Here is a 15,693-nt window from a genome sequence, read left to right on the forward strand (position 1 = left end):
TGCATGGTAAACATGCAGGCCCTCAACGGAATTAACAGACCGTCGGCACGACTGGTCGCCTCCTACATCTTTGACTGGATCGTCATCATCGGTATTGCAGCCGTGGCTGGCGGTTGGGAATATATCGAACCTTTCCGCCGACCCTTCTCGCCCGTCGACCTCAACATCTCATACCCCTACCAGACGAGCGAGATGATCCCCACCTGGCTTCTAGCTCTTGTCTCGCTCGTTGCGCCTGCTGGTATCATCATGATAGTATGTCTTGTCTTCGTTCCTGGACCCACGGCCGAGCGTGGAACACCAAAGGCTCTCATTTGGAGGAGGAAGCTCTGGGAGTGGAACACGGGCTGGATGGGCCTGGCGCTTTCGCTTGCGACGGCCTTTTTGATTACTCAGGGCATGAAGAACTTGTTTGGAAAGCCACGACCCGACCTGCTGTCAAGGTGTAAGCCAGATCTTAATCGCATCGCCGAATTCGCCGTAAACCCCGTTGTTGGAGATATCTTTGACCCAGCCTGGGTACTCGTTACTTCTGGCATCTGCACTCAGACAGACAATGATCTCCTCAAAGACGGTTTTAAGTCTTTCCCAAGTGGACACTCGAGCTGTAAGCCATTTCCCACGCCCCTTTTGACCATGGACTTTTACTAACCAAAACCCTTTCAGTTTCATGGGCTGGTCTCCTCTACCTCACTCTCTTTCTGGCTTCCAAATTCAGCGTTGCAATCCCCTTTCTGCCACCTCGTCCCTTCTCAACAAACCCAGCCTACACTTCGGCCGTCACCCCATCCAACCTCAAGAAGCAAGCGACGCTGCCAGTACACAAGCAAGACACTTCTCTTTCATCCGCAGCATACAGCGACGATGCTGTAGTCCCCATTCGCTACCAAAATGCTGCGCCGCCCGTATACACTCTGGTCCTCATTCTCGTACCTATTGGCTCTGCCATTTACATTACTAGCACACGCTTCACCGACTACCGTCATTTTGGCTTCGACATGCTATTTGGCACATTGATCGGCGTAACCTGTGCGTGGTTCTCCTTCCGCTGGTACCACCTCCCCGTCACGCGAGGTGCGGGCTGGGCCTGGGGACCACGAAGCTACGAGCGTGCATGGGGCATTGGCGTAGGCAGGGGCACTTATGTTGGCACAGAGGGATGGAGCAAGGCGGGTGCAGGTGCAAGGAGGAGGACAGATGTTCAAATGGGTGTACACAGTGTTGACGATAGCGAGTTGGGCGTCCTTAACCATAACGGTGTGCCACATGCTGGAAACCCACCTAGTTCGAGGCCATCGAGAGCCGGTGCATCCCGCGACATGTAATCACGTTGTTTGTTTTCCGCCTAGCACGTTACATCAATTTTTAATGTCAAAACAAGTCTAATGAGACGCATGGCATAACGGTCATTCATTTTCTAGCAGCTCGGTTCGTCTTTACAGCACTTTGTACATAGAAAAGCATCATACCCATCTACTTTTTACATTTTTCTTCTCCCACCGCAATAGACTATAATATTGGAGACCACGGCGTTGGCTATACTATCACTTGTCATATCGACACTATCAATCATCTACTGCTTACAACTATCCCCAGCACTCGCAAATACCAAGCAATAATGTAGCATTCAACTCATAATTAACCCCCAATTCATAGCCAATCACAATTACAACCACACCAACACTCCTGCATCTTGATATGCAGTCATAGTTGCATAATTCTAGCACCGTCCCAGCAAAACCTGATCCCCTCCCGTTCCTTCCGTGCCGCCTAACCTTATTCATGACACTGATGCTATGCTGCATTAGCCCAAACTCCACACGTATGCAATATGTACATCCTAGATCCACAACACTAAATTCCAACTCGAATCATATCAAGAATACACTGTACATGATTATCCGAAAAAGTAGCATAATACATATGCAATGTACTCGGTATATGTAATAAGACTGTATCGAACCTCCAAGTCTCACACGGCATATATTTGCTGGGCTCGTAAATTGTGTTAATCCTCCCCCTTTGACTAGAGATGTGCTAAGGATATAGTCACACGGACTATATGTAGATGTAGGTAGGCTTACGTCAGATCCTACTTTTGACGTCTATTTTGCCTAGCAATTCTACGTCATGGTACGATAGTTCGATGAGTGTGTTGTACTCTTCTAATCTAATAGGTAGGCAAGTTCGCTGTTGAAGCAGGTTTGTGTCGGCTGCACACGATGTACATGAACTTTTTCTGCACAGTCTATGTCACTGTCAAATTACCGTCATTGCTTAGCGTACTGTTCATTCGGCTATTCTTCGGTGATGGGTTGTGAAGAATTGTGAAAGATTAGATATTATTTTCATCTTGTTACAATCCAGTAACAATCGATATACTGATGATCCGCACAATAACCTGCAGTTTCACAAGTGACTGAAAAAAATGCGTGAGAAAACCTGTAGTCTAACAAGAGGCACACTAACAGCTACGTCCTTCAAGTGGAACCAGCGTCATCATCAAGCCAACGGTACTTTACTTACCAGCGGGAGATATAAGGAGATGTCGCTTTGGGTCTTGTCGCTTTGGGCTATGGTGACATGGCAAATCAAATGTGCTTTTAATGCTCCTATATATACTTCTCAACCAGCTGGCAGCTGAATACCCTTTCAAGGTAGACCTGGACGCCGGTGTTGAAAAGACGTGCTGCCCCAACTCTTTCTCCGCTACTCTTCAGCCGCAGAGCCGAGGTCTCTACTGACCCTTCTTTCCTCTGGACCTCTCCTCGTCCCTCTTGCGGTAGATCATGGCCGTGAAAGGGTCCTCCCACCTGCATGCAATCGAATAGGCAACTGCTACCAACCCGGAAAGGAGGATACCGGCCGGCTTGCCATACCAGATTGCAGTGGCCAAGAAGGACATCGTAGAGCCATGGTACATGGGAGAGCTGGAGACGCTGAAAGGGAAGGTTGTGACAGGCTCATCCATGAGGATTCCGAAGTAGTCTCCTAGATAAGTACCAGTGACACCAAGGGCCCACATGGAGGTTACGACGAGGACATTTCCAGTGAGGAAAAGTGGAATCGCCGAGTACTTGATCACAGGAGATAAAAGTGTTGGGTGCGTAGGTTGGTCTGCAAGAGCTTCGTTGTAGCTAGGTTTCGTTAGTGGTCGAAGTTGATAGACGAAGGATTGAGCTGCCCCGCGAATGACGTTTCGCTTTCTATACGTACAGGTAGTCTCTGAAGATGCCCAGCGAAAAGATGGTCACAGCGAGCCCATAGCAACCAAGTCGCGAGTTACCACCGAAGAGTTTTGTAATGGCCTTGTTGTGGTATTCTGGCACCTATTAGACTCTTGTCGTTTGCATCTTTGTGTGGTTGTCTGTAGCAACAATACTCAAGTACGTACCTTGCTGAGCTGCAATGCTGAACCATGTGTTAGTAGCTTCTGCGAGAGGTAGGTAATGCTGACTTACTTCCAAAAGGTAGGGTTGAATGCAATGCTGGCCGCAGATACTGTCGCCTGGTAAGTCTTTGTGTTTACAAGCGGGGCAATGCCTGATCGCAACACTTACTCCAGAGACTGGGCTTGCTGAAGTCGATATATCCAGCCATGATTTCGAGGACGACGAGGTGGAGCTTGCACGAACAGCAACCGGGCAGGTGAAAGAAAAAGACGAAAGTGACCCGTGTTAAGAGGGATTTGGGGATGTTGTCAGTTTACCGAGCTTGAGCATGTGTCGCTCGGCAGATGTGGAGCTACGGAACGTCATAGCTCGGCTTTACGGACGAACCATCCGAATGGAGAGCATCACGTGCAGTTCGTCGATATTCATAATTCAGTCGCGTCATCACAACGTACATAGTGGTACATGTGAAGAGTATTCAGAGACTCAAGAAGCATAACAAAAAGCATGCTAGGACAGTGTCGCGTGGCCAGAGAAATCATGCAAAAGAAAGAAAATTATGATAAAAACATACAATTGTAGAGATTCACTACTATCTACTTATCTCTATATTATTAGAGCCTAGTCTACTCTAATTCCTTTTGACGTCTCATAGTTAGCGCGTATAATACACTGCGATCTCACTTAGAGAGTTAGAGTAGATTAGAGAACATATACAACAATCACTCAATAAAGAAAAATACAGTTTAATACCGTCCTTCATAACTTATCACAATTTGATAAGAATATGCGAGACTCCTCTGCTGAACTCTATCAGACCTATAACTCATGTCAGCGGTTTCTCACTGCATATCCCGCGGAACTTGCCTTATGTTATGGGAAACTTCAAACCTTTTTGTCCTGGCGACAATTTGCCATGTCTAGACTAAGTCTTATTCTTAATGAATCCACGGTATTCGTATTTGTATTTGCGCCAAAAGGCCATGCCTTCCTAGCTGGCGCATGCCCCCGCACCACATTTATTCGTCCGGCCTTTCCTATCGTACATAGCCTTGATCGAGCCCCGTAAAATTCATATCACTTTCATCTATTAGGTAGCATTCTGTCTACACTCGTTGCTAATATCTAGGGCTTGTTAAATTTCTAACTGCCTTCATCCTAACATGGGACATGGGTGGGGACCACGGGTGGGACCGTTACCGTCATCAGTATGTCCAGCGCAGCTTACTCAGATCTGCAAGAGTTTATTGTATAGTCACGCCTCCGGCCATTTACTAACGGCTACGGGGATTGCACAGCTATATAAAAGCTCTCTTGTCAACTAAAAAGGCGGACCTAGGTAGAAAACAATTCTAACTGTCTGCAACACCCGCTATCTGTTAGGTCAACATTTGTTCAACTATGATGAAACTGTTTTTCCCTCTTTTAATCTCTCCTCTCTTTAGGTTTGCTCTTGCTGCTAAAGATCCCGTCTATTGCGCATGGGTAAACTGGCATGATAAAGATTGTCCAGGTTGGACAGTTAAAGGCTGCGTGAGTGATCCTACAGTGCCCTCTCTACCTAAACAGAGAAGGTTTTTAAGCGGGCGGTGGATTGTCCTGTAGCTAACTAGATACTCCTGCGTATAGTGTAATGACTTCAATAGGGAAGGCCTTTTTAGCAATAAATTTAAAAATGGGGAATACTCTCGTGACAAAAAGGGAATGCGTGTAGGATGTCGAAGCTCAGGATTAAACTACGATAACGGGTTTATTTTTTGTGCGGACTAGTATCGTAATAGCATACCTTTATATTTCCTATTCTGTTCCACGAGCACAAAGCACGTAGCTAGTGCCTCTTACTTTTATAATTTAGATTAGAATTTAAATTTAAATACTAATGTAACTAAGTCTGGAAGTACGATGTATAGTTATATAGCTAGTCACTAACTGATAACACTATTGAACGGGTGTAGGAGGGGGGTATCGGCCGCGAGTTCTACTATAGTAGGCGAGGGCATGGTTGTTCGTCGAACCAGCGCTTCACTAGGCAGTAGGGACTGTGTGCCACTAGCAATGAGAGGAATAATTAAACTTTTATTTTTAAAGCTTTATAAATCAGCCCTCTTTTCTGTACCTATACTACTCTTTCTTGTATTAACGATTAAGTCGGCCCGTACTATAGGCACAAGGATTACTCGCAACCCTGTGCACCGGCACACTATCATCTATAAGTTGCTGAACTTGAACAAAGTCATTAATATCATAGGCTTGGCACTGTCTCAAACATAAACCACCTACTCCCCTTCGCACGCAACGGCTCACGAGTTTCAAAAGGCTAGAGCTGAATGGACGATATCGGACAATCAATTTATGCAGGATCTCAGTTACTCAAGGGGTCCAGGTGTGAGTTTCGTCTCTCGTAATTACATATAAGCAAGATGACATTCGCTGTCCCAATACAAAGAAAAAAATCAATCACAAGCCATTATCGGCGCACGTGAACGGGCCACCAAACCCGTCCGCCTTATAACCGTCAATAATCGACTGAACCGTAGCATAGGTCCCTGCAGTAAGGAACAGCAGACCAATAAGACACAGCAAGATGTTGAAGAAAAATCCAAAATATCCGCGGAGCCCACGTGTCCTCCAGTACCTTGGGCCGTACTTTTCCGAGCGAAGCTGAAAGTAAGCAGCGCCCCAGAAAATGAAGCCAAAGAAAGAGTCAAAGAGCGAGCTCATGAGGGAGAGCAAGTCGGAGAAGAACGGAATGACTTCGGCAATGATGAAAGCCAGGACCCAGATGACTGCGAGAATTCCGGTCCACGTGAGCCAGCCAACGGCGGTATGGTCAGTCCTGTGTCGTGATGTAGGTCCAAAGATGCGGAAGAGCACGAATCGGGCGGTTACGGAAGCGTACAAGACACCAAGGAAGATGATAGTAGGTACCATGAACGTGAATGACACCTTCTTGTAGACTTCGTTGGAGATTGAGCCAAATGCCGGAGAGGTCATGTAATTTGTGCCCGTGTATCCATATACGACACCTCCCACGAGAGAAAAGACAATGACCTCGCAGATGGTGACAGCCCAGAGCGCCTTTGGGAAATCCTTGGGTTCTCTCATCTCAGCAATGAAGCTGGGAAGAGTGATTTGGCCAATGAAGGTGTAAGAAATGTTCATGAAAGCGCTCATTCCAAGGACGAAGGTGGTTCCAGCTGGAGGTATAGCATGGATTTCGAGCTCTCCCTTACTTGGGTAACCTGCGGGTTTTCCATCGACTCCAGAGAAGGCAGCTGCGAGTATGACGGAGACGAAGGTGAACAAAGCGGATCCGGTTGCTATTGTGGCCAGAGTGTTAAATGTACGGGGGAGAGAAGCCACAAACGAGATGATGGCGGTGATGGCAGCGAATGTAATGGTGCACGTGCCATGTGAAGTGATTGTGTTCCACCACTTGGCCCCCACAAGACAGTGCAAAGCCATGATAAAGACGTCTATACGTGCGTTAATATAGCGCACTGCAGATGAAATACATAGAGACTGGCTTACTGTTTAGAACAAACATGACTGAAGTAGCATAAAATGCCCATTTCTTATTCCAGAAAAGCATTTGGCCAATGTCACAGACATCGCGAATCTGGGGGTGGCGCATACAAAACTCCCTGGAATAGTGTTAGCGGGTACATAATATCAGAGCTATACAGATAAAACCCACCATGTGATCAAGGATGTGTAAAGGACAAGGCCCGCAACCACTGCTGTGAGTATAAGACCTGGTACCAATCCCAAAACCGAATAACTCCACGGAAAACTCATGATAGCCAAACAGATGTACTCTGAGAACAAGAGAGCTGCGGTCTTCTTCCAGCTACAGGTGCGGTATTTCAAAACGTTGTTGGCCTCAAGTTCAATCTGTTTGCCGATCGTGATGCTGGCGTCTGAAATGTCATCGTTGGTAGGCGCAAGAATTCCTTTTGCGGCGGCAGCCTCGGGGTCGTAATTCTTCTCTCGATCGTTGGCAACCTTGTCGCTGCTGCTATGGCTAGCGTTGTCGGACGGCGAAGCCTTGCGACCTAATAGACCTTTCAACGCCATTTCAAGCAGCGAATACACCTCTTGGAAGGTATGTAATAAAAACGACAGGGGGATGCCGGTTTCGGGAGCATTAATTGCGCAAGTAGGACGTGGATGTTCCGGAGTGGAAGTGACTTGTACCACATATAAAAGGGCCCGGCACGCAGATCATTATATATGCTGAGTGAGGGAAAGAGATGGCGAAGAGACTGCTCCAGGATGGCTAGGCTAAGATTAGTGGGGGGGGGTTAAGAGGTTCGGTGAAAGCGAACAGCGAGCATGAGAGTGGATCGCTTCCAGCCTGCTGGCGCCACGCTATGACTGCGACACCCTCCGACCTTGACCTTGCCTCTGCCACCATGAAATCTCCGCGTTAGACTTATGATCGGCAATGCTGTTTTGCTGGGGCTCCTGTCAGCAAAGCCACGTTCATGTGTATCAAGCTCCTCGGACTGTTGCTTTGTGACCGTTAGTCAAGGCCCGGTGTTCGGCCTGATGGCTCTGACAAGCGACTCCCAGGACCGGGATTTCACCCTCACACCCTTCCTGCAAGGCCGGCCGCCTGTTGCACGCGGCAAAAGTGAGAAGAGCCATCCTGATGTCACAGTGCGTCCAATAAGCACTGTGGCTAAGCTCCACACCCCTCGACTTGGCTTGCTTAGCTTACGCGAACCTGCGGGCCATTCGACATAACCAAGCCTTGCCAATCCTCCCGCGGGGAACATAAGAAATCTTCCTGTCTGGCTGGTCTGGAATCATTATCAGTTAGGCAAAGCCGCGCCGCATCTGCGTCTCTGGCTGATGGGATGGCTCTGACGTCGCGGATTGGGGGTTTATGCTGATGAGCAATGAATTCGCCATATGACGTGCTCAGGCGCCTGGTCGTTGACCGTGTTGCCTCCGGCTTGGCACATCAGAGAACAATGTCTTCTACACATGTATGCGCAATAGCCATATACGACTCATCCGCCGTCTGGGAGAGCCCACAGACCTGTCCAATGCATTTTGCTGTAAGAGATGCCTCCAACTGGCCCCACTATCGCAACTCTCAACCGTTGTCGGCAATCGCCTTTGTCTTTTTGTGGAGGTGGCGGGTGGCGTTTCCATCTTTTCCATCTTCGGATGGTTCTATGGCTGACACCAAGACTTTGAAATGTGGTTTTCAGAAACTACCGCTGAGCTATTTTTCTCCTCTCCTCTCTCTCTCTTCTCTACTGAAGAAAGAAGAATTAACCGAGACGCACAAGAACGGTGCTTCTCGCATTCTCAATACTGCGCCTCGTGAAACAAAAGAAAAGACAAGAAAACGCCTTCGCTAATAATCATTCTATCAAGCCAGGTATGCCTCCCCCACTGCGTACGCCAAAAACTAAATCAAGCTATCTCCGCCACTTCCCCAGTTCATCTGTTGTTGAGACTGTTGCTGCTGCTGCTGATTTTGTGTTTGTGCCCGCAAACTCGCCATACTATTATTCATACCCATACCCATGCCACTATTTGAGCTTGCCGTCCTATTGCCCATGCTCGGTGGAGGCGCTATACTAAACGTACCGGCACCATTGCCTGCCGCCGATTTCATAGGTGGCGGTGCAATACTGAAAGACGAATACGGATTACCATAAGCTTGAGACTGTGCTGGTTGAGGTGCCATAGAAGGGAAGCTGGAGAACGAAGACGAGTTCGTGGACATGGAGTTTGTTGCTTTGCTCCAATCGATACTTGAACTTTGTGTTGAGGTACCGCTGGGAGATATAGCGCTGTTCATGCCCATTGCCGGTCTTGATTGTTGCTGAGGCTGAGTAAAAGATGAACTGCCGATGCCGGGGTTGGCTGCACTTAAAGCTGGGAAGGATGAGTTGAGCGAATTGAGTGTTGTGTCCGGTGTGACAGAACGACCCTGTGGTTTGGGAGCCGAGAGATTCGTCATCGGCGGAGGAGACACTGGAGGTGTAGACCAGGAGAATGCTGGGGCTGGAGATGCATTGTTGGATCCCACTCGGTTGTTTGATGGGCGAGAAGGGAGAATTGTCGAAGACGCTGCAGATGACGGGGCGTTTGCCCATGCGTCTCCTCCAAGCATGTCTGTACCACCAGAAGATCCTTGCTGCCCACCACGTACGAGTGCTTCAAAATCTGCCTCACCATTCCCATTGCTGGTATCGAAGCCATTCGTGGTAGATGGTCCTCCAAACGTCATGAACTCGTTGCGTGTGGTTGCTGTCGAGCTGTTTGCGCCCAACTCTTGCAGTTTTCGAGTCTGCTCGTTCTCCACACGCGCTGACGTTGACTTGATGAGGCTCATGTATGCTTGGAATTGGGGAAGGTTAAGTAGGGGCCCCAGACTGAATTGCCACAAAATGGGTAGAACATCCATGGCCAGGAAATCACTATCAACTGAATTGCTGATAGCTTTGAAGACATCTAGTGCGGCCATCTATAATAATTAGCTTTCTGTTTTGAGATTTACTCAGTCAAACATACCATGACTGCGGGCTCCTTTGTCTTGATAGCACGGAGGAGCGGCACAACCTTTTCCTGGATGGTGTACTTGTCGAGGATCGAAACATTCGAGCTTTTGGCCTTGGGGGCCGCTACCACACCAGTCAGGCCGTCACCCTGATAGTCGTCTTGCTGTTCATTTCCGCCACCACAGAGAGTCTTGAAAGCTTCCAGACCACGAATCTTGATACCCATACTACTGGTCTTTGCAAATATACTAGCAATAACTGGGAACAGCTCGTTCTTAACAGTTGAGAAGTCAAGAATCGGCAAAACGACAGGTAGGGTACGCAAGGCAGCATCGACCAGGGAGTGGGTAGGAGACTCAAGGGCATAGTTGATGATAGGAAGGATATCATCTTTGAACTCCTTTCCACTGCAGTTGTCCGCAGACACTTGTATGTTTTCGAGTACGACCATGAGTCCGGCTTCCTTCAGGCTATCTCTTTCCTGACCCGGTGCTTTTGTATTTGTAGCCGCCGGATTCAAAAATGTCTCTCGCAACTTGGGAATGACCTTTTCGGTGAAGGCCTTTTTGCCAGACGGAAGCATGGTGATGATCTTGAACACATTCTGAAGAATCAGCGTGAGGAGCTCGCGGTCCTTCATCTCCTCGAGCAAAGCCGGGAGTATCTTCTTGTCTACTACGGATTTTGGAAACTGGTTTAAAATGCGTGGTAGGCCCCTCATAAATTGTGACTTCTCATTGGGAGTCTTTGCTGGCAGTGAATCGAGAAATCGAATCGTAGATACCAAAATGTTGTCAAAGTATTGTGCCTGCTGGAACTCTCGAGCGTCTAGTCGTTGCGCAGGTCGTCTTGTGATCAAGCGATCCAGGACCCCGTTGGTAAGGTCCCGTGGCAGTGGCTGTGAAGACATGAAGTTGTTGGTTTTGCTGGGTACCGAAGACGCCGACGAAAAAGCCCGCTTGTACGAGGAAGAGCTTCCATTGAATTCGAGAGGGCTTTTGTGTGGCGAGTTGTATAGTGCAATTATGAGCATACCCAAACTGAACATGTCTGCTGCAGGTGTTATGTTGTTGTCCATGACGAAATCGGGCGAGGAGTAATCAAGGTTGAGCTGAACGTGTCGGGGGAGTCGGGCATCGTAGTTGAGGACTTCAGCAAGTGAAATCGGCGTTACGGACGTGGGTTTCGTGGAGTTCTCTGGAGGCGTTGCGAAGCCTAAACCTGATATTTTCCAATCAGACTATCACCGCGATCAGTAATTTGAGACATGTATAGCATTGCGACTACCTACTTTAGCGTTGATGAAGATGGCGTCAGGCGTCAGGTTGGCATGTACCAAGCCAGCGCTCTCATGCAAGAACTCGAGTCCTTTTGCAATCTGTAACAAGCCCTTTTGGATCTCGAGTTCGTCAATCTCAAGTTCGCGCCTGCGTTTCTGGCCATCCGCTTCTTCGATGACATAGCGACTGCGACGTCCTCCAACACCGCCAGCCTTCTCTTGTTCGTCCTTTTCCAGTAACAGGCCAGAAAGCGAGGCTGTGACCGGCTCTGTTGCGAACATGAGGCCTCCGCCGCGTGTTTCCTCAACAGGCTCCACTAACTCCAAGATACTCGGGTGCCGTAATCTAGCGAGCGAGCTGGCCTCTTTCTTGAGCCGTTCAACCACCTCCTCATGCGCCCGCTTGAGCCCCGAAGCTGCAGAGCGGCCGCCGAAGCCGGCGCCAGCAGGCGGTTCCAATGACTTCTTCTCGAAGATAAAGACGGAGGCCGCCTTGCCTGTTGATTTCTTCTTGGCGTCGTATATCTTCCATGGCCCTGAATAGGATGTGGGCTGCGGGCTGAGGGTATAGTTGCTGGAGATGTTGGAAGTGAAGGACTTTAGGGCGTTGGAGAACATGGTGCCAGTGGTCTCGCCCGCGCGGCAATGTCGTGGGTGTAGGGCGAGGGCGTCATGGACCGTGGCCTCTTGGGCTGGGATTCGCGTAAGAGTCTGAGACAGCTGGGCGCAAGAGTTCAAATTCCAGGCATCTCAGATGGCAGCCCTCTTTTCCGCGCGGTGCTCCGAACCGACTCGGCTGCTAGCGGATCGTCAATGTAGGCACGTTGAATGATAGTTGAAGCCAAGTGTTAGACCCCACGCGAGCCACGGTCCAGGGGTGTCTTCTAGTGTACGTCGCGTGCATGAACACGACGCCGTGTGTACAGTATGCCGCCGCCGCCACAGACGCATCAGCACTCGAGGCAATGACGCGAATAACCTCAAATATCCGCCTTGGTAGTCTCCATCCTCCGGCCACGCCCTTTCGCATGTGGCGGTGAGGGCGGGCGTCTGTAATTCGATATGACTGTTCGCATCGCTGGTAGGGGCTCCGGTTACGTCTAGACCCCAGTCAGGTCGCATAGTCCGAAAGAATAAACCTTTGACACGACTTGCAACTCCCACCCACGCCCACGTATATTCTGCTTGTGCAGCATACACCACAATGCTTCAGCATCGGTCTTCACGATTGATCTCCTCGCTGTCCCATTGCGCGTTCCGCTCATCAGCAGCACCGCTCAGCGCCTCGCTACGATGTCGGACAACGAGGCCGTACAGCATACACGCCGATGTATCTGTTGGCGAAAAGATCCGGGACATTGATCCCACCAAGCTCAGCATTACCAGGACGACCACACCAAAGGACCTGTTGCCTCCAGAGGAACTCATCTTTGGTCGTAACTTCTCAGGTAAGAGCCCCTGCCGCAGTAGATCATGTGTTAGACTCTGCAACTGACACCCAATTCTCAGACCATATGCTCTCGCTCGAATGGACAGCAACCCAAGGATGGCTTCCAGCGCGCATCACCCCTTACCAGAACCTCAGTCTCGACCCCGCGACCTGCGTCTTCCACTATGCATTCGAGTGCTTCGAGGGCATGAAGGCCTACAAGGACAAGAGCGGCAACATTCGGCTCTTCAGACCGGATAAGAACATGGCCAGGCTAAACAAGTCATCTGCCCGAATTGCATTGCCTACCTTTGACCCAGATGCCCTGACTGAGCTCATTGGCAAGTTTGTCAAGGAGGACGAGCGGTTCGTTCCTGAGTAAGTTCACTCTTGAGCTCTGTGTCCATCACGCACGCATACGACTAACCACATGGCAGTGCACGAGGATACTCTCTCTACCTTCGCCCCACCATGATCGGCACTCAGCGCACTCTCGGTGTAGGCCCTCCGGCTTCGGCACTGCTCTACGTGATTGCTTCGCCAGTTGGCCCCTACTACCCTACCGGCTTCAAGGCCATTTCGCTCGAAGCCACAGACTATGCAGTGCGCGCATGGCCAGGAGGCGTCGGCGACAAGAAGCTTGGTGCCAACTACGCGCCTTGCATTGTGCCACAGATGCAGGCTGCAAGCCGTGGATTCCACCAGAACTTGTGGTTGTTTGGTGAAGAGGAGTACATCACCGAAGTTGGCACTATGAACCTGTTCGCTGCGATCAAGAACAAGGAAACTGGAAAGCCAGAGCTGCTCACTGCGCCGCTCGACGGTACCATTCTCGAGGGAGTCACACGCGATTCTATTCTTGAGCTTGCGCGAGAGCGCTTGGTGCCCAAAGGCTGGACTGTAACTGAGCGCAAGTTCACCATGAAGGAAGTGGCCGATGCCGCTGACGAGGGACGCATGATGGAAATCTTTGGTGCAGGAACCGCGGCCATTGTCGCCCCAGTCCGAAAGATCAGCTGGAAGGGACGTCTCATCGACTGCGGGCTTGAGGACCATGTTGAAGCTGGACCTGTTGCTCAGCAGATGAAGGAATGGATGGAGGCGATCCAGTATGGTGACGAGGACCACCCATGGAGGTATGTGCACTGCAGTTACTATGTCGACGTCGATCAATTGCTAACACCCAACAGCTACAAGGTCATTTGAACAAGGAGAGGCTGATCAAAAGTCGTGCTGTCTTTTGCGTTGTTTCTCTATACAGGTCATGAGACGGATAGACGTGATGAAGGACATTGCGGGGCCATGGATGCGTGGTGGGGGGGTGATGCGAAGAACTATAGAAGGCAGTGTCTTTGCAGTAGACTAGAGGGGCCTCAACCATGCGTTTATGTCTGTGCCAATTGAGCCGAGTCTTGACTGTGCGGATGAAGTGATTTTGTGTCGAATATGAGGGTGAATGCTGAGTCCATGTACCTGAATGGATGTATGTATGTATGACGTTCCCACATGGGGGGCATTATTAGCATGGAGCTAGCTCCCGAGCTCCTCTGCACGCTGTTTCCTCTCCGCCCGCTGCCCTCTGCCGCCTGCTCTCCGCCCACACGCTCAGTGCACCACCGACTGTCGCCAATTGCCCGCCAGAGCTGCGCTGCCCGCCTCTTTGACATTGCCAGTACACGCCTCATTGTATCGCCCCTTGCGCAATTCGCACAATGCTGGCCGGCGCACTCTGCCGCTTGGCAGCCGACGTCCCCAGGGCGTCCCCACACAATGTGCCGCAACTCGCACGCCACCTTGAGCGCGTGCTCGTTATTCGCAGCGCCGCTGAATCCTCCCCCGCCCGCGCCTCGCCGCGCATCTACGCGTATGCCCGCTGCTATGCTACGACTACACGCGCAACCAAGCCCACGGCCACGGTGAAGAAGGCGGTCAAAGCGGCCGCAAGCGAAAAGACCCCGCCAAAGAAGAAGGCTGCACCTGCAAAGACGACTGCAAAGAAGCCAGCAGCCAAGAAGACAAAAAAGCCAGCGGCCAAGAAGCCAGCGGCCAAGAAGGCGGCCCCGAAGCGTGCGAAGAAGAAGGTACTAACCGAGGAAGAGAAGGAGAGGGCCAAGATCCGTCAGCTGCGCGCAAAGGCCTTGAAGGAGCCCCTTTCGCAGAGGACGCTGTCGGCCTACAATCTCTTTGTTGCCGAGCTCACCAAGGGCAAGCCGAGTGGTAGCGACACTCAGGTGTCCAAGATCACGAGTGCTACTAAGGAGTTCAAGAACCTGTCACCCGCACAGCTCGAGGTAAGAAACTACAACTCCAGTCAACTCCTACCTCATACACGTGTGTACTAATGGCAATGCTTAGCACTACAACCACCTTGCCAATGAGGAAAATGCCAAAAGGAAGGCCGAGTTCGACAAATGGCTCCAGTCCTACACCCCACAGGAGATCCGCATTGCCAACCTCGCTCGCGCCCAGCTGCGCAGGAGACTCGCCGGTAAACAGAAGGGCCACCCTGCCCACTCTGCCAAACTACACGACCCCCGCCACGTCAAGGCCACGCTGAACCCCTACGCCTTGTTTTCCCGAGCCAGACACGCCACCGGCGACTTCAAGGGCATCCCTGTTATCCAGGCCTCCAAGCTCATTGGTGCTGAGTGGAAGTCATTGAACGAGAGTGAGAAGCAGGTACGTTCTTTTCCCCAACTAGAAGAGTCAGCATACAATCATGGCACTAACGTGAGGATCAGAAATACCAAAGCGAGGCCAATGCTCTAGCTACCAAGCAGTAAAGACGTAAATACTACATGTACACAATTACTGCCCTTGCACTACAGTGAGCAGGTTACTTTTTTTTAATACCCTTAGCTTGCCTCTGTTCTGCTTTAAACCAAACTCTATGCGACTGTAGTACCTCGTTTTCCTTTGTATGCCGCTTAGAAGGTTTTTAAGGGGTGGGAATGGGGGTTATTGGGGGATAGGGGAACGGGAGAAATGTAATACCACTGTACACCCATCTAGTCTGGCTACTAGATCTTTGGCGGTCGGTTTTCCAAGGTTAACCTAGGTTCAAGGAAT

At 50.2% G+C, this 15,693-nt stretch overlaps 6 protein-coding genes across 6 annotated transcripts; 3 read left to right on the forward strand and 3 right to left on the reverse strand.

Annotated features, from left to right (window-relative positions):
- Window positions 1–12: 12 nt before the first annotated feature.
- COCMIDRAFT_1148 (uncharacterized protein) lies at window positions 13–1,325 on the forward strand (the record flags this gene model as incomplete). Its single annotated transcript, XM_007685056.1, has 2 exons — window positions 13–607; window positions 667–1,325. The coding sequence occupies 2 exons, from the start codon at window positions 13–15 to the stop codon at window positions 1,323–1,325; spliced, it is 1,254 nt and encodes a 417-aa protein (XP_007683246.1).
- Window positions 1,326–2,737: 1,412 nt separating this feature from the next.
- Window positions 2,738–3,600, reverse strand: COCMIDRAFT_82734 (uncharacterized protein; the record flags this gene model as incomplete). Its single annotated transcript, XM_007685139.1, has 5 exons — window positions 2,738–3,137; window positions 3,217–3,322; window positions 3,395–3,411; window positions 3,462–3,501; window positions 3,561–3,600. The coding sequence occupies 5 exons, from the start codon at window positions 3,598–3,600 to the stop codon at window positions 2,738–2,740; spliced, it is 603 nt and encodes a 200-aa protein (XP_007683329.1).
- Window positions 3,601–5,849: 2,249 nt separating this feature from the next.
- Window positions 5,850–7,469, reverse strand: COCMIDRAFT_1150 (uncharacterized protein; the record flags this gene model as incomplete). The annotated part of the gene is made up of 3 exons (XM_007685057.1): window positions 5,850–6,868; window positions 6,924–7,036; window positions 7,090–7,469. 3 exons carry the CDS (start codon window positions 7,467–7,469, stop codon window positions 5,850–5,852), a joined length of 1,512 nt encoding a protein of 503 aa, XP_007683247.1.
- A 1,348-nt stretch (window positions 7,470–8,817) lies between these two features.
- Window positions 8,818–11,813, reverse strand: COCMIDRAFT_82514 (uncharacterized protein; the record flags this gene model as incomplete). The annotated part of the gene is made up of 3 exons (XM_007685140.1): window positions 8,818–9,882; window positions 9,930–11,156; window positions 11,208–11,813. The coding sequence occupies 3 exons, from the start codon at window positions 11,811–11,813 to the stop codon at window positions 8,818–8,820; spliced, it is 2,898 nt and encodes a 965-aa protein (XP_007683330.1).
- A 586-nt stretch (window positions 11,814–12,399) lies between these two features.
- Window positions 12,400–13,830, forward strand: COCMIDRAFT_32524 (uncharacterized protein; the record flags this gene model as incomplete). The annotated part of the gene is made up of 4 exons (XM_007685100.1): window positions 12,400–12,643; window positions 12,705–13,002; window positions 13,062–13,760; window positions 13,815–13,830. 4 exons carry the CDS (start codon window positions 12,400–12,402, stop codon window positions 13,828–13,830), a joined length of 1,257 nt encoding a protein of 418 aa, XP_007683290.1.
- Window positions 13,831–14,336: 506 nt separating this feature from the next.
- Window positions 14,337–15,407, forward strand: COCMIDRAFT_82655 (uncharacterized protein; the record flags this gene model as incomplete). Its single annotated transcript, XM_007685141.1, has 3 exons — window positions 14,337–14,915; window positions 14,980–15,303; window positions 15,366–15,407. 3 exons carry the CDS (start codon window positions 14,337–14,339, stop codon window positions 15,405–15,407), a joined length of 945 nt encoding a protein of 314 aa, XP_007683331.1.
- Between the last annotated feature and the right edge of the window lie 286 nt (window positions 15,408–15,693).

Source organism: Bipolaris oryzae (assembly GCF_000523455.1).
Source record: "Bipolaris oryzae ATCC 44560 unplaced genomic scaffold scaffold_7, whole genome shotgun sequence".
In the NCBI taxonomy this organism is placed as follows: domain Eukaryota; kingdom Fungi; phylum Ascomycota; class Dothideomycetes; order Pleosporales; family Pleosporaceae; genus Bipolaris; species Bipolaris oryzae.